The sequence below is a fragment of the Glycine soja genome, chromosome 5 (genome assembly GCF_004193775.1).
Source record: "Glycine soja cultivar W05 chromosome 5, ASM419377v2, whole genome shotgun sequence".
NCBI lineage: Eukaryota > Viridiplantae > Streptophyta > Magnoliopsida > Fabales > Fabaceae > Glycine > Glycine soja.
This window is the reverse complement of record NC_041006.1, coordinates 37,521,939-37,542,958: the sequence shown is the minus strand read 5'-3', so window position 1 is coordinate 37,542,958 and position 21,020 is coordinate 37,521,939. Positions and strand designations below refer to the sequence as shown.

Below are 21,020 nucleotides of genomic sequence, written 5' to 3'. Positions count from 1 at the left end.
TGCTACTTCGATGATCTTTCCTCGTGGCTTTTAGTGTTTTTTTTAGCCCCTTTCATTCAAAAAAAAAAGTTAGCCCTTTTCAGTTTTCCTTGGTGAAATTCGTTATTAACTGACTGATAAATTAAAATGTGAAAAGATGTATTTATATACAGATCAATTTATTGAAAAATAAAATTATAGCTTTTATTTAAACACATTATAAACAAAAGATCAATTTTATTTAAACAAATTAAATAATAAAATAAATTCAGATTTTTTAAATATATTTATTCCTTTGGTCCAAGATCTCACTTTTAAATCTTGTGGAGAATTCTACCAGATGTGATTAGTAAATTTCTTTAACGGAAATTAGTCATGAACAAAATCAATAGATATTTTGCATCAATAATAATATGATAAAAAAATGTATTTGATTAAAAAATAAAAATAATTGTACATATTTTTTTAATTTAATCATAATCAATACTATTAACCTTCCAAAAAGAATAATCCATACCTTTACTTTTTGTCCTATATTGGTATCGAGCCGACACCACACACTAAAGTCAAGTGATAAACGCGTTGACTTTAGTCCATTGTGAAACAAACAGAGCAAGCAATAATCAAACACTTGATCGATCATCTTGCAACTGCTGGCACTCGCAGAGGTACACAATCATAATCATAAATCTTTCTTAACTGTTGCTTCTGATTCCTCACTCACCCTTGAGATGGATCTCGACCACTCTTCAGCCTTAAGTAGTTTGATTCTGTATGAACTAAATAAGGAATAATTAATTTATTGTTTTAATCTTTCTCTAAAATACAATAATTTCAAAAAAATATAACTTATAACACAAAAGTTTTATGATTGCTGTTTTTTTTAATTTTGTCTGCTAATTTCCAAAATTGATATTATTTTATTCCTTCCTAATTAATAAAACTCGTATTTTCAACAAATTATATTTGTATATTTAATTATTTCACTTTTAATTTTTTTTATAAAATATGTTATACCTAATAATAGAAAATAATCCATATCTATCATCTAAATCTATTACATTTTTAATTATACATACGCAGACTAACATATATATGGAATAATCAGTTTATTAGATAATTTTACTAAATATTTCATATTCAATAACTTTCAAACTATATCTGACAAAAATAATTCTAAGCTAATGCAATGCTTAAAAGTCATTTTTTTAACTAAAACTTGAAAGCCATTAAGGTAGAACAAACTTATAAATTAAATAAGTTCTTGATTATTTGAAATGACTTATCAAACACATTCTTGGATGCACTATATTTGGTAAGACTCACTAATAAAATGGCTTAAAGATGAAGAACTATTTGAACTCAAAGTAGTTAAGCTAGGTCATTTAATTAAAAGTGTTCTATAAAAGCATATGTTGAACTAACTAATAAATGTAAAATGATATGAAGAATATATTTATAAATATTCTTTTTTATTTTGTAGTCAAAAGTATTTTTTTAAATGTATATAGATTAAACTGACATATAGAATAATCAAATGTATTTTAATCAGTAGTATTTATTTTGGTTGGTGCCTGTCCTCCACTAGTATTGACTTACCCATCATTTTGCAAAATATGTGGACAACAGCTGCTGGAAGAGCTAGACATGCATGAATCTTTCTTTATTGTTGCTCCTGATGCCCCCGAGATGGATCTCAATTCTTAACTGTTAGCAGCAGAGGTACACATGAATCTTTCTTACTTAACTGTTGCTCCTGAGATAGATTCCAATGATTTTGTATATCAGTTTCAACAGGGACGGATTTAGGGGAGGCAAGCAGGGGCCTTGGCCCTCCCTCAAGATCCTTTATATATACTTGAGAAAAAAGAAAAAGAAAACATTGTTAGTAAAAAATGAATAAGAAAAATAGAGTATTGAGTCAATGTTTGTTTAATTTTTTTTTCAAGTAGTAGATTTTATCTCTTGTTTTACACATAAAATTAATAAAAAAAAATATTTTTGTGGAACTTTTTTTATTTATTACATGATTATTTATTATAAGTAAATAATTAAATAATTGTGTAAAAAAAAATTCGCCTCCCTGAGTTTCAATAAGTTACTACTTTTAAATGATGCTACTTCTAGTCTCAAGGTTTATATATACTATATATACACACATACATATACAATGCTTTTTGTGTTTCTTAATGATTGCTTTAGAATTTAAGATTTTATTGTAATTATCTATATTTGAATTGTTTTTACTGCCAAACAGAAAAGAGAACTAATCCAAGGTGCATAAATAATGATCAAGTGTGTTACTAAAGGGTTGAATCATTAGTTTTTACATACTGAAGTTCTGGTTTTGGGAGTTAGATACATATTCATATTGAATAAAGCTGCTATTTTTGTGTATGCTTCAAAATTTTATACCGCTGACGTCTAGAATTTCTATACGTTGATTTGGTGTATTATATGAATATAACCTTTTATTTTATTTTCTTTGTTAACGTATTGTAGGCTTTGAAGTTTCATAATGTCTGGGCTTGAGGTTGTAGCCCCTCTTGTTGGAGAGGTAGGAGCGCATGGAATTGGAGAATTACATTCTACAATTGCATCTAAAATTGCGTCTTCCAGAAACCTTGATGACAACTACAACATTTTGCTCAAAGACATGGAGATGCTACTTGCAATAAAGAAGGATAAAGAGAGGGAGGTTCAAAGAAACAACCACAAAGATACCACTAATGCTTACAAACTGTGGACAAACAGGGTATCAGATGCTGCAGAAGATGTGCAGAAGCTGAAAGTTAAATACGAAGAGAAAATGCTACCCTGGTGGCGTATTCAACGGCGTTCACATCTGAGTGAAGAGATGGAGAAGAAGTGCAACTATGTTCGTGAACTTAAGAAGGATGAATGTTTAAGAGATTTTCTTGTTGATAAACCACCAGAGCCTGTCTTAAAGGAGTTAAATGTCCCACAGATAAGTGGATATCCAACCCTTCAAGGTGCCTTGAAAAATATGCTGGGTTTGCTAAAAAATAATAAGATTAAAGTCATTGGAGTGTGTGGAACAAAAGGGGTGGGGAAAACAACAATAATGCAGAACCTAAACAACAATGAAGAGGTTGCTAAACTGTTTGAAATTGTCATTTTTGTGAAAGCCACAGCTGATGACCATAAGCTTCAAGAGAAAATTGCTAATCGGTTGATGCTGGACATAGAAACCAACAAGAAGCATAGCGGTGATGTTGCAAGAAGAATACACAAAGAGCTAGAGAAGAAGAAGTATTTATTGATTTTGGATGAGGTTGAGGATGCCATCAATTTGGAGCAGTTGGGAATTCCTAGTCACGTCAACAATGGCGGTAAGGTAGTAATTGCCACTCGACTCCCTCGAGTTTATAAGTTGAATAAGGTGCAGAGGGTCATCAAAGTCATGGAGTTATCTCCTGAGGAAGCATGGAAGATGTTCAGAGATACTGTTCATGCCTTTAATCCTAAGATTGATTCCCTTGAAATTCAACCTATAGCCAAACTTGTATGCAAAAGGTGCTCTCGTCTTCCACTTCTTATTTACAATATAGCAAATTCTTTTAAATTGAAAGAGTCTGCTTCAAGTTGGTCGGCGGGACTTGAAGATCTTAAACCTTGGCCTGAACTTCAAAATCAAGGTTTAGAAGAGTTGTACTCATGCCTGAAATTCTGTTATGATGAACTCAAAGATAAAAAGAAGCAGAAATGCTTTTTATACACTTCACTGTATCCTGCAAATAGCAAGGTTTACACTGATTATTTAGTGGAGTGTTGGGCAGCACAAGGTTTACTCGGTGATATAAATGACAAAAGGTCATATCGAAGTGCACGCAATTGTGGTATTAACATATTAGAACATCTTGCTAATGTCTCTTTACTAGAGAAAGGGGAATCAATGATATATGTCAACATGAATCATTGTATGAGACAACTTGCATTACACATATCCTCTAAAGATCCTGAATGTAGCTTTTACCTCCAAGATGGTGAAGAATCTGAAAATCTCTCAAATTCAAGAGCTTGGCAGCAGGCTAGGTGGGTCTCTATGAGACAACTGCTTGATTTTCCAACAAGCCAAGATAGCAGCATGATTTTGACGTTGTTGCTGCGAAAAAATCCAAAACTAACTACAATACCACCAACTTTTTTTGAGAACATGAGCAGTCTACTTCTGTTAGACTTGTATAATAGCATGATTACACAACTGCCATCGTCTTTATCAAAATTGACTTGTCTACGGGGTTTATTCTTGAACAGTTGCGAGCTCTTGGAATCATTATCATCTGAAATTGGATCACTTCAATTTCTAGAGGTCCTTGACATACGAGATACTAAAGTAACATTCATACCTCTACAAATTGGATGTTTGACTAATCTAAGATGCCTGCGAATCCCATTCATTGTAAGTGAAGATAATGAAGCTCAAAATGTTCATGTGATTTCAAAGCTTCATAGGTTGGAAGAATTAACCATTCAAGTCATATCCTATGAACAATGGTGCAATGATGCTGAAAATGTTTTACAACATGTGGCTTCTTTGGAAAATGTAACACATCTCAGATGTTGTTTTCCCTCCTCAATCATTCTTGGAGAATTTCTTTCAAGAAGTAAATCATGGAGTTGTAAGCAGCAAAATTCATTTAGATTCTTTGTGGGATGCCAAAACTCAAGGCGACCTCAAATACTTGAATCTTTTGAGTATAAAATTACTAATTATTTGAGGTATTGCAATGGTGGACAGAAGGATGACTCGGCAATTATTGAGGTACTACCAAAAACTGATGCATTTGAATTAGTTTGCCATAAAGATATAAAAAAATTGACAAATTTTGCTGGCGTAGTGTGTTTGGAACGCATTCGTGGTCTTTTGATTACAAGATGCAACAAAGTTTTAACAATTGTGTCAGCGGATACAAGTAGCAACACCATGAATGGAATCCAAATAGAAACAAGAGTCATCTTACCAAATTTGGAGCAATTATATTTGGAAAATTTGCTCAATTTAAAATGTGTTTTTAGAGGTCCCTTGCACAGTGGAACCTTTTCCAGATTACAAACGTTGTCATTGAAGAATTGTCCTTCACTGAGTGACATTTTCAGCAATGGAGCAATTCAACATTTTTCAGAACTTCAAAATCTGAAACTTGAAGATTGTTCAAAAATTGAAGTACTTATCAGAGAAGAAGACATTGAAGGAGAAAGGGATGTGCTTCCAAAACTAGAAATACTTCTGCTGGTTAACTTGCCTAACTTCAAAACTATATGCTCAACTCATACATTGGCTTGGTCCTCTTTGGAGCTGTTAAGGATTCATAACTGTCCTAAGTTGAAAACTTTACCACTAGACAGTGACAATGCAGTCAACTTAAAGTCCATTAAAGGGCAGCAAGAGTGGTGGGATGAGTTGGAGTGGACAAACAACAAGGTGCGTCCCATCTTTGCTGCCTCCAATGAGTATTTTTCTTAGATATTTTCTTTCATGCATGTAACAATTCCTGTTAAATGTGAAAAATAAATGTGTTTATTTGTCTTTCTTTAGTTTATTGCAAGAAACTCGAGAAAAAATAGCTTGGATTGTATTATTTTATGGTTTGTAGTGTTTGAAGGTTTGGGACTAAAAGTTTGTACTAATGTATATATTTGGAACTAAGTTATTTGGAATGTGCTTGAGGTTAAAGAGAACCAGTAATGTTTTTGCAGTTAATCTTAATAGGAAAAAAATGAGGTAAGAACCTTGTCTATAAGCATCTAGACTCTAGAGTAAGATTGGGGAGCTTGAAGAGCAACTCCTCAAGCAAACAATGTGATAACAGATGTATGAAGGTGTCTCATTATTTAGCAATAATCGCATAAGTGGTTTTATCATTAAGGAGTCTAAATTGTTACTAGCAAAAACAACTGTGTAAAAAAAGAAATGGATTGACTTATCCTCGCAAATCGTGAAGTGCACGTAATTGTGGTATTGACATACTAGAACATCTTGATAATGTCTCTTTACTAGAGAAAGGGGAATAATGATATATGTCAACATGAATCATTGTATGAGATAACTTGCCTTACATATATATCCTCTAAAGATCTTGTGCTTGGCAGGCTAGGTGGGTCTCTATGAGCCAAATGCAAAAAAAAAAAGACGTACAAGATACTAAAGTAACTTTCATAACTCTACTGATTAGATGTTTGACTAATCTAAGATGCCTTCGAATCCCATTTATTTTTCATTTTTTTGTACATGAACGTTTTTAATATAAAATAAATAAATTAAAATAGATACAACATAAATAAATAATAATTTAATATATATATATATATATATATATAATTACAAAATGTTTTCCTACTTTAAAATTATGCTACTTTAACTATATAACATTTGCTTTTCATTTTTTGTCCATGGACGTTTTAATATAAAAAAATAAATTAAAATATATACAACATAACTTAAAAAATAAATAGAATTACAAATGTTTACCTACCTTGAAATATGCTACTTTAATTATATAATAACATAGTTAAATTCAGTTTGTTATATATATAAAATGAGAAGAAAAATATTACACTAATTTATTTTTCAAAAATATTTTATTTCATTAGACTTATAAGTTATTAAAAAAAGGAAAAATATACTATAGAATATTTCTCGTGAACATAACATTTATATCATATAATTATAATAAATTAATAATATTATGAGTGATTCTACGTACCAAAATTTATGAGTGATTCACATTCAGATAATTAATAATTAATATGAAACAAAAAATAAAAAACATGATCAAACGTTTATTTTTATTTTTTCTCCATGCACATTTCAATATAAAAAATAAAAATATATACAACATAAATAAATAATAACTTATATATATATGAATTACAAATGTTTACCTACTTTAAAATCATGCTACTTCAATTATATAACATAGCTAAATTCATTTTTTTATATATAAAACTAAGAACAAACAATATTACACAATTTTTTTTCAAAAATATTTTATTTCATTCCACTTATAAGTTATTAAAAACATAAAAGTACTATAGAATATTTTTCGTGACCATAACATTTAGTTTCAATATTTAAACATAATCATAATAATAGTGTGAATGATTCTACCAAAATAATATTGTAAGTGATTTACATTCAGATATGAAGTAAGAAAAAAAAAAAAACAAAAAAGATCACGTGTATATTTTTCATTTTGGTTCATGGATATTCTAATATAAAAAAAATAATTTTTAATAGATGAAAAACTTATTTGACTATTTCCTAAACAAACTTTTTTTAAAATGCTACATAAAGTATTATTTTTTAAAACATTAGCTTCTAACTTTTTATATTTTCTTTCATTTTTATTTTTAATATATTTATTCAATTTTTCAGTTATCTTTTTCAAATAAATTATGATTTTACATTTTATATTTTTCTCTGCTTCAACTATTAGTTTTACCAACACTTATAATTTAATGTTAACCTTTCAATTATCAATTATAAATTAGTTTTTCATCTTCAATCTAAATTTTTAACTTTCAATTAATTTTTTAGTTAGTTTTATCCGACATAGCTTAATAGTATAAAATATCTTATAAAATGAAAACAAACAAAAAAATGTATAAAATCCGTGTTATACAAATTACATAATATATCAAAATAAGTATGTTAAAACAAACTTAATTTTTGTCCGTTGATTTGTTATGTAAATTTAAGAAGTGAATATTGTAAAATAAGAGAAATTCAGTGTAAATCGTGTCCAAAAGAATATAACAGAATGTTGGTTTATATAAATAAATAATAATAATTACACACAAATAGAATTTTTTTTTTCTAAATCAGAACTTATCAAATCATTATGCTCATGTAAAAAAATAAAATCATTAAATCTCTGACTCTCATCTAAACATATATTAATATTATATTATGCAACTTTATTTTTTTTAATCAAATGTAAAAATTATTTTTATATGTTAAAAAAAAACTAAAGAGATCTTAGTTGGTTGAGATGTATAAATTATTGTATTTAATTAAAACAGATAAAAAAATATAAAAAAATTCACATAAACTTATTTTAAAATATTGTTAATTTTTTTTAAAACAACTTAAACGACATTAAAAAAAAATGCACTTGGAGTTGGAAGTGAAAAAGAAAGAAATAAAGAGGGAGGAGGGAAAAGAAAGCATAGCTTAGCATAAAAAGAAAAGTAAAGGAAGGGCGAAGTTAAAAAAACCAAAACCCTTTGCGAGTGAAGCCCTAGACTACACTACACACTTCGCAATGGCGGTTGTTGCGCAAACCCCTGACATCGCCGGCGAGCGACAGTCCGGCCAAGACGTTCGCACCCAAAACGGTATCGTCTCTCTCTCTCTCTTTTCTTTCACAATGAAAAACGTAACAACCATTTCTAACATCGTTCAATCTCTGTTAATGCAGTTGTGGCATGCCAAGCCGTTGCCAACATCGTCAAAAGCTCTTTAGGCCCCGTTGGCCTCGACAAGGTACTCTCTCTCTATACATAGTCAGATCTTAGACGAAGTAAGCAATGTCTGATGCGATTCGTTTCAGATGCTCGTCGACGACATTGGCGATGTCACTATCACCAACGACGGTGCCACGATTCTCAAGATGCTTGAAGTGGAGCATCCTGCTGCCAAGGTGAACCACACTCCACTCGCTCTTCGCTTTCTCTCTTTTTTTTTTTTTTTCGTTCCATTGCTTTTTATTACTCACCTGTGTTGCTTTTTAGGTTTTGGTGGAACTCGCCGAGCTTCAGGACCGAGAAGTCGGAGACGGCACTACTTCGGTCGTCATTGTCGCTGCTGAGCTTCTCAAAGTAACTGCATCGCTCTCTGTTTGGTTGGCACTTTGTGTTTTGTGTTTATCTCAGATGTAGCCAACTAACGAGTGTGAGTGTTCTTTTCTGCAGAGGGCAAATGACCTTGTCAGGAACAAGATTCATCCTACCTCGATTATCAGTGGATATAGAGTAAGTGTCTTTTAATAATTTCTTAAACTTAATTAATTGTCTATTGCTATATTTAAACTTTGTACCATTATGAAATTTTGCTGTTCTGCTATTTGAATTGTGAATTTGCACGGTTTAACTAACTTCTCTTTATGTTGATTATTCTTTATAGCTTGCTATGCGTGAGGCTTGTAAATATGTAGAAGAAAAACTAGCTGTCAAGGTAAGATCTCCTTAATAAACTTTTTTATTTTGTATGCATATTTTTTAAGCTTAAGTAATCAGGGGCCCTAACCTTTTTTTCTCTGGTCTCTTCTCTCCTCCTTTGATTGTCGATAGATGTCATTGTTAGAATATTTGAACGCCAACGATGTTAGTTCCTTAATGATTGTTCTTTCACATTTTTTGTAGTCATGGATCTGTAGAGTCATTGTATGCTGTATTCCACTCATTATGAGTTCTTATGATTTGATTTCCTTAAATATGCCATTGCCCAATAATATCACACTACTTATCAATATGTATGTGTATTGTTCATGTCTTCCTTGCATCAATGTTACAATCATTAACTAATGCAAAAATAAGTTTGGGATGTGAGGACTGAGGACGAAAGCTTGCATCTCTTGGTTATTGGTTCCCTGTTTTATATTTTGAAAAGCTAACTTTGGACCATATGACCATTGTTATGTTATGCCCAAATATTAATTAATGCATCTGCAAATTGTTGTATATAATGTGTTACTCAGTTGGATTGTTCTCTTGACTTTTAGGTTGAAAAGCTGGGAAAGGATTCACTAATTAACTGTGCCAAGACCAGTATGTCCTCAAAGTTGATAGCTGGTGATAGTGACTTCTTTGCCGTTTTGGTATGTTTGTAATTGCATTGCTTTTATATAGAATGTTGAGAGTTTATATCACATGATTGATGCACACCATGTTCTGCTGCTTCTGCAAATTCTAGTACATATCCAATCTAATGAAGCTTATATGAATTTTCTGTTTCTTGTATCAATATTTAGTTGGATTAGTGATTGAAAACTTGATATTGATAAAGCTATATTCTTTTCAATCCTCATCTCACTTGAAACCTGATTTTTTTAAAATAAAAAATCTCCTAACCTTGCTAGATTTTACACTTTCTTTCTGCTTTAGAGGAAAGGAGTTCACATATTTCTTGATTCCATCAGTTTCTACTGTGTTTTAAATGTGTAAAATTATTTATTGTTGACCATATTTGGTTTGGCAGTATGGGTGCTGTCACATGAAACTGAAATAAAACTTTATTGTCAGTACTAGGAGAGTTTTTAAAATCAATCAATTGAATTTTGGGGATATGGTATAAGTGACTTTTGAAAGTTCTGTTTCTCATTATGAAGGGTTATTTTCTGAAGTTATTGATTAGTTGTGAAAAGGATGCTAACTGCTATTTTGGGACAGTTTTTTTTGTCTGTAGAGTGTAGATTGTAGGTATAGGTAGTCACTATTTTTTAGTGAAATTGACTTGTGTGCAATTTTTCACAGGTTGTGGATGCAGTGCAAGCTGTAAAAATGACCAATGCTCGAGGTGAAGTTAAATACCCAATCAAGGTTGGTAGTAGAATTCCTGTGATTTCAGTTCTTTTCCTGGATGAAAGATGCCAATTTGAGCAATATGAACATCTGTAGTATATATTTTAATCTTGCTTCTTACCTGCTTTAATGTTCATAGGATTTGAATGGATTTAATTTCTTACTTATTTTGTGCCTCATGTTCCAGGGAATCAATATCTTGAAAGCTCATGGAAAAAGTGCTAGAGACAGCTTTCTGATGAATGGTTATGCTCTAAATACTGGCCGTGCTGCTCAAGGAATGCCTCTCAGGGTTGCCCCTGCAAGAATTGCTTGTCTTGATTTCAATCTTCAGAAGACAAAAATGCAGTTGGGTGTTCAAGTTTTAGTTACTGATCCTAGGGAACTAGAAAAAATTCGTCAAAGGTACTGTCAGTATGATCATTTGGGTTCTATATTACTATGATACCCAACCTTCCTGGATTCATTTTCCTTTAATATAATAAGAATAAATCTATATCTTATTGAAAATAAGCTGTTATTTGGAAAGACCCAAGTCCTACATTGGTAACCCTCACCCCATGAGCTAGATTTTGGGGTTGGGTTAGGCCCAAACCCAGATTCTAAGAGCTGTATAAAATAGGCATAAATAGAAAACTTTTGGATGATAGGCTTGAAATCAATCCAAAGCCCTGTTAAGTTAAATACTCAAAATATTATGGTTAATTATTGATTTTTGTAGTTCTTATAAAGACTATTGTTAATTGTGTAAGCCAGCTAATGTTTTCATTGTGGGAATTTGCTTTTGCTTTGTTTGGGACAATTCTCCATCCATATCATCTTGCAATATAAAGTAATATCTATAATACATTTTGACTTGGGCCTTTTTTTTTCTAATTGCAGAGAGGCCGATATGACTAAGGAACGCATTGAAAAACTGCTGAAGGCTGGAGCTAATGTTATTCTGACAACTAAAGGAATTGATGACATGGCTCTTAAGGTATATTTCTTTGATATTTTTCTTCGAGCAAGAGGATTTAGTTATAATCTTACATTTAGGCTGTCAAAGAAAGTGTTTGACTTTATCTTTTTGTATTATATTATAATATATATCTGTTGACAGTTGAGCATATCATGTTTTTGACTTTATCTTTTTGTATTATATTATAATATATATCTGTTGACAGTTGAGCATATCATGTTTTGACCTCGTATAAATTACTCATCCTGATCAATTACAAGGGTTGTTTGGTGGCTGCTTGGGTATGTGAAGTTCACCTCTTAGATTGGAGTTTGGTGTTTGATGGATTATTGATTTAGGGAAAATTCAAGCTGAGTATTAGGGGTTTGATGGGGGAGTTTTTAATACTTTCAGCTGATGATCTCAGATCTGATTATGTGACACAACTGAATGATAAAAAAGATTTTGGATTTAGTAGACAATTTAAATGAGGCATTACACCCAGGAATTCATGACATGACAGAAGATAGGATTTTTACTTAAAATTTTCTTTTCATTCACTATACATTTTTTTTTATTGCGGTTTCATTACTTGTATTGGACTATAGTTAAAACTGAGGATCAAATGGTACAAAAGGTTGAAGTTATAACCCTTGCGGCTTGTGCGAATTCAGTTACCAAGGTCCATTTTTAGGGAATAAATGCCTGACCTTACTAACTTCAAAATGATGAAATTACACCAAATTTGTGACATTTGTGCCTATGGATCTTTAAACATAACTTCTGATTTTTTGCCTTTTGCATTAATGGATTTTGTGGTTCTGTGTTTAATATATGCTCTTTTACTGATTAATGGCATAAAAAGTCATGAATTTATGCATTTTTTTCTGACTATTTATTCTTGTTTCAGTACTTTGTTGAGGCTGGGGCAATTGCTGTAAGACGTGTGCGGAAAGAGGACATGCGCCATGTTGCCAAGGCTACTGGTGCAACATTGGTAGGCTTTTTTTTTTAATAAATTTAAATTGCAATTTTAGCAAGTTGACAGTAAAGCTGAATATTTGTCACAATGGAGTGTTGATTAGATAGGGCTCCATTCCTTTTTTAACTCCCTTTTTATTGGTTGAACAAAAAATTGTTGCTATTTTTATGGGTTGGGGGGAATGCGATTGATTCAATGCATTCTAACAATTGATGACTCTGAATATTACCTGCTTAAAATCTTAGATTTTTAAAAGCTTGCCATCCCAAGAAACCCTTTTGCATTCTGAAATATGAACGTTGTTAATGTCAATTTTAAATTGAACTAAAGTAATCTTTGTCTTACCCGGGGGGGGGGGGGCTCTGTATTGGAGAAGGGATTTATTTTCATTTTGGGCTGTATCTTTTCATCATTCTGGCCGTAAAATGGCTTTTCTAATTTCATTGCATTTAAGTTTCTTGATGTTTTAAGATGGTTCTCTTTTATATATGCCTTATCATTACTTAAATAGTGGTTGCTAGGGCATTTTATTAATCCTATTTTGGTTTCTCTTTTGTAATTAAATATCTTCTGGCACAAAAAAGAAGAGCTTTGTGTCTTAATTAGCAACCACCAGGGATGAATTTGTAGTTAATAAAATGCCACAACCAGACAAGTAATCATTATCCTCGATTCTATTCATTTCAATTTTCATTTTTATCCTTCCCCTAATAGTTAGACTTTCCTTGAAATTAATGCCAAACTTCTGTGTTAACAATATCTCAGTTATATTTTTTGTCAAGCAACATCAATCTCTTGTATAGTATCCACTTTTTCGGATAGAAGTTTTGAATACTATTTCCTTTATGTATCATTGGACTTGATTTTTACTTTGACACAGGTCTCAACATTTGCTGATATGGAAGGGGAGGAAACATTTGAACCATCTTTTCTTGGATATGCTGATGAGGTTGTTGAGGAGCGAATTTCTGATGATGCTGTAGTTATGATCAAAGGGACCAAAACTACAAGTGCAGTAAGTTTTAGATTAACTTGTAGATTATTTTCTTCTTTCTCGATGAAAGAATAAATTCATAAGACAGAAAACACAAGGAGTTTTGGACATCTATTAAAATTATATTTATAATTTTTTTAAAGAAATATGATATTTTTTACTCATCATCTTCTCACACACCCATGCAACGTATGGGGGGACACTGATAGTTTATTATTTATTATCTAGTGCACATTGTGGATAGTTTGTGGTATCACCTGATTCTGTGTTGTTCTTCTGTAGGTCACTTTGATTCTAAGAGGTGCAAATGACCATATGCTTGATGAGATGGATAGAGCTCTGCATGATGCATTGTCCATTGTCAAGAGAACTCTTGAATCAAATACGGTATCCTGCATACGTAGCTTTCATCCTACTTTGGTTGAAATCAAAATGTTGCTTTAGATTAAGTTTTTCAAATGATGTCTTTTTATTTTGCCTTCCCTGTGCTTGATTTTTTAATATATAAAATTCAGGTGGTAGCTGGTGGAGGTGCTGTTGAAGCAGCATTATCAGTTTATTTGGAGTACCTTGCTACAACTTTAGGATCTCGAGAGCAGTTGGCTATAGCAGAATTTGCTGAGTCTCTATTAATCATTCCTAAGGTAAGTTACAAGCTAAATTAATGGCTTAAGGTTTGGATCTTCTGCTTATTTTACAACTAACTAGGGTGGTTGGGCCTAGTTGAACACATGGTATAAAGTTTGAGTTTGCTCTTCATCTCCTGTCCAATAATTAAATTCTGTAATTTTAGTCTAGTGGACTTTCATGCAGGATTAGTGTGGTTAACAATTTACTTTTTGATTTGATATTTAAATTTAAATGTTTGGTCTTTTCACTCTTTTGAGACACTTAGTTTTAATTGATTGGTTCTTATTTCCAAACATTTTGGCACTGAAAATTTATATGTTGGTGTCACTTAACTGGTGCAGGTGCTTTCTGTTAATGCTGCTAAGGATGCCACTGAGCTGGTGGCAAAATTACGGGCCTACCACCATTCAGCGCAAACTAAAGCCGATAAGAAACATTTATCAAGGTATTTGCTTACTAGTAATAGTATCTATATTGTTTCCTTTGTATTTGTCTTCTTCCTAGCTTCGGGTCTGTTTGTTGAATTTATCTTTGTTATGTCATTATATTTGTAAACATTAGTATTTCTTCCAACCTGTGTTGGAATGGTAATTCACCTTATATGATTATTATACACACTCACTAGAACTTCGTAACCATTTTACATGAAGCTACTGACGTGATTTTGGAATATCACGTGCCATATTTTTGGTTATTTGGGTGTTGTGTGCAAGGAGAAATATAGGACAGGATATGTTGAATTTGGTTATATAGGATTTGGACTGGTAAAATAAGTTTGTGCATCTGCCCATAATATGCAGATTCAAGTATCATTCCAACATGTGAATATGTTAATGAATATTAGAGAAAAGTAACAATGGAGAATACATATGAAATGATGCTTGATAAGCTTTGGCATTCTTTTCCATCTCGCTAAATATTGTTATTATTTTTCTCTTTTTTCCCCAGTATGGGTTTGGACCTTTCGCAAGGGAAAATCAGAAACAACTTGGAGGCCGGAGTCATTGAGCCTGCAATGAGCAAAGTAAAAATTATTCAGGTATGTATTTAGTTAAATATCAACAGTTATCAACAGTTGTTGACTTCAAGATATAGCTTCCTTCTTATACAGCTGTCTGAGCTATAAGTTTTATTTTTTTCCCAGTTTGCAACTGAAGCTGCTATTACCATCCTTCGAATTGATGACATGATCAAGCTTGTCAAGGATGAAAGTCAAAATGAGGATTAAAGTATAACTGAATCTAAGGAGGCATCTACTTCCCAGTGCTTACAAAAGGGAGAGTTTTGCAGGTTGTGCTGGTGTGCATTTAAAGAGGGTATCTGCATTTTATCTTCAATGCCCTTGTTCTTGGAGAAATGTTCTAATTATTTTTCTGAAAGTAGCGTTTATTTAAATCTTAGCATTTTATATTCCAACAAATTTTAGGCAAACATTTTTGGTCATGCATTGGCTGGTTGCATGCTTGTACATGTCTTTCTGAGGCAGTGTTTGGTTTGTGAAATTTTGATGTTTCGTTGGTAGTAATGAGAACTAAATACGTGTGCGAATGGGATTATGATGCCATTTTATTCTTCTTCCATATTATGAGGGCTCAGAACATCTTCTACATGCCAACTATAATTTGTCGTTGTTGTTAATGTAACAGTAGTATCTGGCTATGATATCATAGTACTGGCGACAAAAATAGTTAGATGAATATAGCTGAACTTGTATCTAATAGGATCAATGGAATTAGGGATGACTTTTTATGCTAAGATTCATCAATTAACAAGTTCAACTGTGTTATTGATAAAATTCAGTAAAATTAGATTTATCTAAACTTGTAATTTTAATATGGTTAGAAAATTGTTCATCTACTGTATGTTTTTTTAGTTTTAAATGTGATAAAGATATAATTATCATCATTAATAAGGGTGATAAAATCATTTTAAGTATCATGAAACTTTTCATTGTCAATTATGATAATTTAAATTTTGTTTTATATTTTTTTTTCTGAATAGAGAGAGAGAGAGAGACGTCCACATAATGGAAGCTATTGCAAACTCGTCAACAAAGAAAAAAAAGTGTAATTGGAGTCTTCAACTTTGTTTTGACAACGGATTCGCAACTCAATTCAGTAATTCACAACTAGGAATTAGGATGGTGAAAAACAATAAAATAAAATAAAATCATTCACGACTGATAATAGAAAAGAAAAAGGTGCTCACAATTTGCATTGTGAAACGCAAATGTGGAAGGTTGGAAGCTGTTACCGTTTATCATCACTGCTTTGGCTTGAACCTTAAGGAAGCCAATGTAGAGAATCACTCACGCTAGACAGTGACAAGGAATCACACAATTTTCATTTATCAACATATTCATTCTTATATTACTAATTAAAAAAATTCTTATATTATAAATTCAGAATTCTCATTTTGAACACATCAGTTTTTTAATACCTTTTTTTTAACAAAAAAGTTTCTTCTGCGGTATTTTTTTCCCAAAAAAATCTAAGTTAATTTATTAAATTTTTATGTTACAATATTAAATTCCCAAATTTTAGTTTTATGTAATTATAATTATTTAGTATTGTATTCAGCAAAAAAATATTAGTATTAGTTTTTTTTATTTCGTATCAAATAAATTTTAGTTATGTAATTTTAATTACTCAGTTAATGGTGAAGATTTTCACATGAGAGAGGATCCATTAAACCGAGGGGTATGAAGTTATAAATATAATTTAAAGAAAATAAGCATAGAAGTTTTTAGAGGATATTTTTCTTCTTTTTCAAGTCATTATTTATTGTGGAAGACCACGACCCCACAGACCAAGCCGTTTGTTGATACAGTCAACAATTTCATCACGGAAACATCTTTAGCTTGGTCCGCAAGGTTCATGCCCATGACAAATTACATAAATATTCAACCCTTGCTTTCATGCATTGCTAATCGCATATTGAGGTTACAAGTGCACAAATAAATAAATAAACAAACATGCAGCAGCCAATAGAGAATTCGGTTAGGAAGGGATTAATGAAAGTTGAGGGAGTGAAGAATACGAAACCATTACGAATGTTTTCTTGAAGTGTATGGGATTTGTGGGACATGCCACAAATGTCATGGCCCTTTACAAGAACATACTTTCATTTAGTGTGGCAAGACAAGCTCGTTGGGTTTCGTTTAAAATTTTCTCTAAGGCGGTGGCAATTAAATGTGGAGGGGATGCTAATGTGGGGTATGCTTGGTATGGTGGCTCCTTGGATGATCTCTTAGAGATTGTATCTGCTGGATTCAATGGATGCAAAAACCATGATGCTAATGATGATGATCGTGATAAACATGAGTGTCATGGTATTGGTATGCCTTTATTTGCTGCCAATTTTTCCATTGATAGGTAAGTGCAAGTATGCAATAATATTTTCCATGAACTAGTTCTATTTTTTTATACCATTTTTATGCCTATGTGAAAATAGAGCTGAAAGGGAATATAATGTGAGTTTGATGGTTAAGGAAAAAAGAAAAAGATAAAAAGTTACGGATTTGATTTTTTCTACTAATTAAACTAACATTCTAATACAATAACTTTTGTCGATAAAAAAAAAAAGAAGCAATTTTATGTCTATGTGGAAATGGAGCTAAGAATTTGTTCATTTGATTCACAGTGCTATGTGTACGGTGGTATTAGGCATGTGCTACTATGCAAGGTGATATTAGGGAATGTGGAAGCTGTTCCTGCTGGCTCAAAGCAGAGCCAACCTAGTTCTAAGCAATTTGACACGGGTGGATGATATATCAGCACCTAGATGACATTGTGTGGACTGCTTATATGAATACACACATTCATCCAAATTATATAATAAGTTTCAAGTATAATTATATTAAGGGTATATAAAATATTCTCTAGTTCACTTTTTTTAATACAATTTTTTTATTGCTTACTGAAATTGATTTAAAATTGTGGCTTTGACTTCCTGTTAAATAATCTTGCCTGTGATTTTATAGTTTTCAATAATTTCAAATTAATAATAAATAATATGTTAGAAAGAGTATATTAAAGAATAGTTGCTGTTATTCTCTTTCAAATTTGTAACAAGTGCTGGGATCAAGGGTTAACATTTCTTGGTTTGGTTTTGGTGTGCAGATCCAGAGACACATGGGGCACTGAAACCTCAATCACCATATGTGTCATTTCCCGATTTAGTGGCAAGGGTTTCAAACCATTTGAAACCAGCACAAATGTCTATGATACTCAAAGACTACTGGATTTACAAAGTAATGATCAATATTAAATAATTGCCTTCCTTTCAGGTTCTTATTGTGTGTTGTATTTTTGTTTCCACTGCTTAATTTGTAATGTAAAAATTTGCAGTAACTGATTAACCTTACACTGTTTGGAGTCAGGAACAAAAGATTTCACGAGAACAATGATAAACAAAGTGAGATTGATTGTAGGAGACGAACTGCTGCGTTCGGTGATCACAACCCAGTGACAATGTGATAGAATAGACTTGATGCCCAAAATAAAATGATTGAAGGATCATGTAAGATGGAGTTAAATATGTATTTTATGAATTATAATTTTTATTTTACTTGGGTTAAAATAGTTTTTTTCTGTCTTGGACTGGGACATCATTCCTTCCTCCTAAATTTTCAGTAAAGCAAAAAAAAAAAAATATAATGATAACTCTTGGATAATTATTATTTATTAATTGACATTACTTAGGTCTATATAAATGTATTCTCTTTACCTATTATTAATCAATGAATGAAATATTTCAGTTTTATGTTATTTTCTGTAGTCTTTTATAGCTTTAGTAGTAGTATTTTAGGATTTTATCAATACAACAGATACACATGAAATTGTCGTATGTATAGAATGAAAGAGCCGTATGTTTAGGGCACTTTATCAGCTACTTTCGCTACTACACTTTATCATAATTTTAATACAATGTACTTTTGCAGTTGTTTTTTTTGGGTACATTAATGGAAATTTTGGTACATTATTTTGCAATATTTGAAAATTGAAGCTCATTCGTGACAGGTGAAATATGAGTTCATGACTGATCTGGATTAGCGAAGTACAACTTCCTGATCATGTTACATTGTTACTCCATAGTGTATTTGGGATATTTTCCATGGAGACAAGATCAGCATTCATACATGCATCTGCATTCACTGATAAAAAGTCATGCATTTGCATCTAATTTGTTCTTTTGATATGATATTATTCTTTTTTTTTACGGAATATGATATAATTGTTGTGCTAATATGATTGTTTCCTTTTTGAAATGCGTGAATCTTTTTGTAGAATAATATAATTAAATAGCTTCTGCTATTTATGCTTGAGAAATAAAGTAGGTTGGTCAATTAATAGTTTTAGGCCCCTATTTTATTGCTACCTTACCACATGATTCTCAAACGTTTTTGAGTTACCTCCCTAGTCCTTTGTCCTATGATTTTGTTCAATTTTCTCTAGATGGAGGATTACTTCAATTTAATTGACATTGAGGTCCATCTTCATGAAGAAGAGGAGGAATGGATGATATCCCCCTCCACTTTTAGTGTGATGATGCATTTTTTTTTGTTTTTTTGTTTCAGACCCATATGTCAATAGGATCTAGCCAGATACAATTAATTGATAAAAAAATCTAAGTCACCCTGTTTCTGATGATCTCATATGGATCAATTGTGTTAAGCCTAATATAATCAAGTAGGTATTAGATTTGCATGTTGGAGCCGATCAAACTTGACCACAAGTCCATCAATGAAGTCCTTGCTGACCAGTGTCAAGTCCTTCATCTCAAACCATTTTCTTCGCTTCATCCGAAGAGACACACTTCTAATCCTCGATTGCTTTCACTGGAAGGACAAAATCTGCGGCCATCACTTATTTCTGCTAGATGTCAAACAACTTCATGTTCCAAAAGTCACAGATTCTGACATGGGCTTCAAGTTAGTGGGTTTATGTAATGGTTTTACTTTGTGTCGTTCATTATTCTTTGGACCAAAGCTCTACCATTTTTCTACGGAACCCAGCTACAAGACAAACCAAGCGAATCATGGAACCACAAAACGCTTTGCTTCCTTATAAGGTGCCACCACATTGTCTCATAGGCTTCTATTTCAACACAAGTGACGGTGATTATCAATTGGTAAGGCTTCACTCTTTTGGGGACAGTGTGACGTTGGAGGAAACTTTGTTTTGGGTGGCTATGGAGGTGAGTGACAAGGTTAGTAACGAAATGATTATTTCTTTCAACACACGTAACAATGAGCTTAGCAAGATTGAGTTGCCCCCTTTGGTTAAGGATTGTGCTGAAGTTCATAAAAAACTTGCTGTGTACAAGGATTCTATTGCAGTGATTATTTGCTCAGAAACTGAAACTATGGCACAACACTTAGATTTGTGGGTTTCTATTATAAGTACGAAGATGTAGACTGTTGGTGTAAGTTGCACACAATTGGAATGTTTTCAGGATTGGAGCGTCCTGTGGGTGTTTTGAAAAATGAAATTCTTATGTCAACAGATAGAGTGATACATAGTGTTGGTGGAAGCATAGCTTTGCTTCCAGAAGATGATCTTGGAGCTGAGTTTTCCTATAACGTCTTCAATTATGTTGAGAACTTCATAACTTCATATGGTGGAAATTTGGATGTGGAGGAAGGTGATCCCGTTGAAAGAAAAGGAGTCTCATTACATGATTTGTTCATCAGCAGCGTCAATATATAAGATAAGCATTGAAGATAATGTGTAATGAAGATTGAAGAATTCAATGGGCTTGTTTATTCTTTAAATTGTGTGCACTAAACTTATGAAGGCAATCGTGTAGTTTAAGCTTTTAATTTTCTCTTGATGTGAATTTTTCTCATATGGTATTCACGGGTGCTCATCACGGATTGTGTACTAAAACATGAAATTAAAACCAAAAGGTTGAAATCAAAAAGATTCAAAGGGATAAGTAAATTTTTT

At 32.0% G+C, this 21,020-nt stretch overlaps 3 protein-coding genes and 1 pseudogene across 4 annotated transcripts; all 4 read left to right on the top strand.

Annotated features, from left to right (window-relative positions):
• The first annotated feature begins 558 nt into the window (after positions 1-558).
• Positions 559-5,685, top strand: LOC114412998 (disease resistance protein At4g27190-like). 2 transcript variants are annotated; one of them, XM_028377138.1, is made up of 3 exons: positions 559-647; positions 1,609-1,701; positions 2,482-5,685. In XM_028377138.1, exon 3 carries the CDS (start codon positions 2,498-2,500, stop codon positions 5,465-5,467), a length of 2,970 nt encoding a protein of 989 aa, XP_028232939.1. In that variant the 5' UTR covers positions 559-647; positions 1,609-1,701; positions 2,482-2,497; the 3' UTR covers positions 5,468-5,685. The 2 variants fall into 2 exon arrangements, with proteins under 2 accessions (XP_028232939.1, XP_028232940.1); XM_028377139.1 differs by lacking the exon at positions 559-647 and having other exon boundaries at positions 1,564-1,701; positions 2,482-4,765; positions 4,842-5,006.
• Positions 5,686-8,177: 2,492 nt separating this feature from the next.
• LOC114412997 (T-complex protein 1 subunit alpha) lies at positions 8,178-15,650 on the top strand. Its single transcript, XM_028377137.1, has 17 exons — positions 8,178-8,340; positions 8,424-8,488; positions 8,556-8,645; positions 8,737-8,823; positions 8,917-8,976; positions 9,128-9,178; positions 9,726-9,821; positions 10,477-10,542; positions 10,712-10,929; positions 11,407-11,503; positions 12,375-12,461; positions 13,327-13,461; positions 13,723-13,827; positions 13,956-14,084; positions 14,412-14,515; positions 15,019-15,109; positions 15,215-15,650. Exons 1-17 carry the CDS (start codon positions 8,268-8,270, stop codon positions 15,296-15,298), a joined length of 1,638 nt encoding a protein of 545 aa, XP_028232938.1. The 5' UTR covers positions 8,178-8,267; the 3' UTR covers positions 15,299-15,650.
• A 1,368-nt stretch (positions 15,651-17,018) lies between these two features.
• Positions 17,019-20,997, top strand: LOC114412996 (annotated as a pseudogene).
• LOC114411368 (probable inactive poly [ADP-ribose] polymerase SRO2) lies at positions 17,170-18,548 on the top strand. The gene is made up of 5 exons (XM_028375071.1): positions 17,170-17,444; positions 17,524-17,554; positions 17,713-17,830; positions 18,192-18,288; positions 18,452-18,548. Exons 1-5 carry the CDS (start codon positions 17,170-17,172, stop codon positions 18,546-18,548), a joined length of 618 nt encoding a protein of 205 aa, XP_028230872.1.
• Positions 20,998-21,020: the final 23 nt, after the last annotated feature.

Excerpts from the sequence above, each read along its gene's own strand:
- LOC114412997 (XM_028377137.1), top strand. The coding sequence starts at position 8,268 with ATGGCGGTTGTTGCGCAAACCCCTGACATCGCCGGCGAGCGACAGTCC. Across the intron at positions 8,646-8,736 it reads TGGAGCATCCTGCTGCCAAG|GTTTTGGTGGAACTCGCCGA; the intron begins GTGAACCACACT and ends GTTGCTTTTTAG. Across the intron at positions 11,504-12,374 it reads TTGATGACATGGCTCTTAAG|TACTTTGTTGAGGCTGGGGC; the intron begins GTATATTTCTTT and ends TTCTTGTTTCAG.
- LOC114412998 (XM_028377138.1), top strand. The coding sequence starts at position 2,498 with ATGTCTGGGCTTGAGGTTGTAGCCCCTCTTGTTGGAGAGGTAGGAGCG.
- LOC114411368 (XM_028375071.1), top strand. The coding sequence starts at position 17,170 with ATGGCCCTTTACAAGAACATACTTTCATTTAGTGTGGCAAGACAAGCT. Across the intron at positions 17,555-17,712 it reads AATATAATGTGAGTTTGATG|TGCTATGTGTACGGTGGTAT; the intron begins GTTAAGGAAAAA and ends TTTGATTCACAG. Across the intron at positions 18,289-18,451 it reads CATTTGAAACCAGCACAAAT|GAACAAAAGATTTCACGAGA; the intron begins GTCTATGATACT and ends GTTTGGAGTCAG.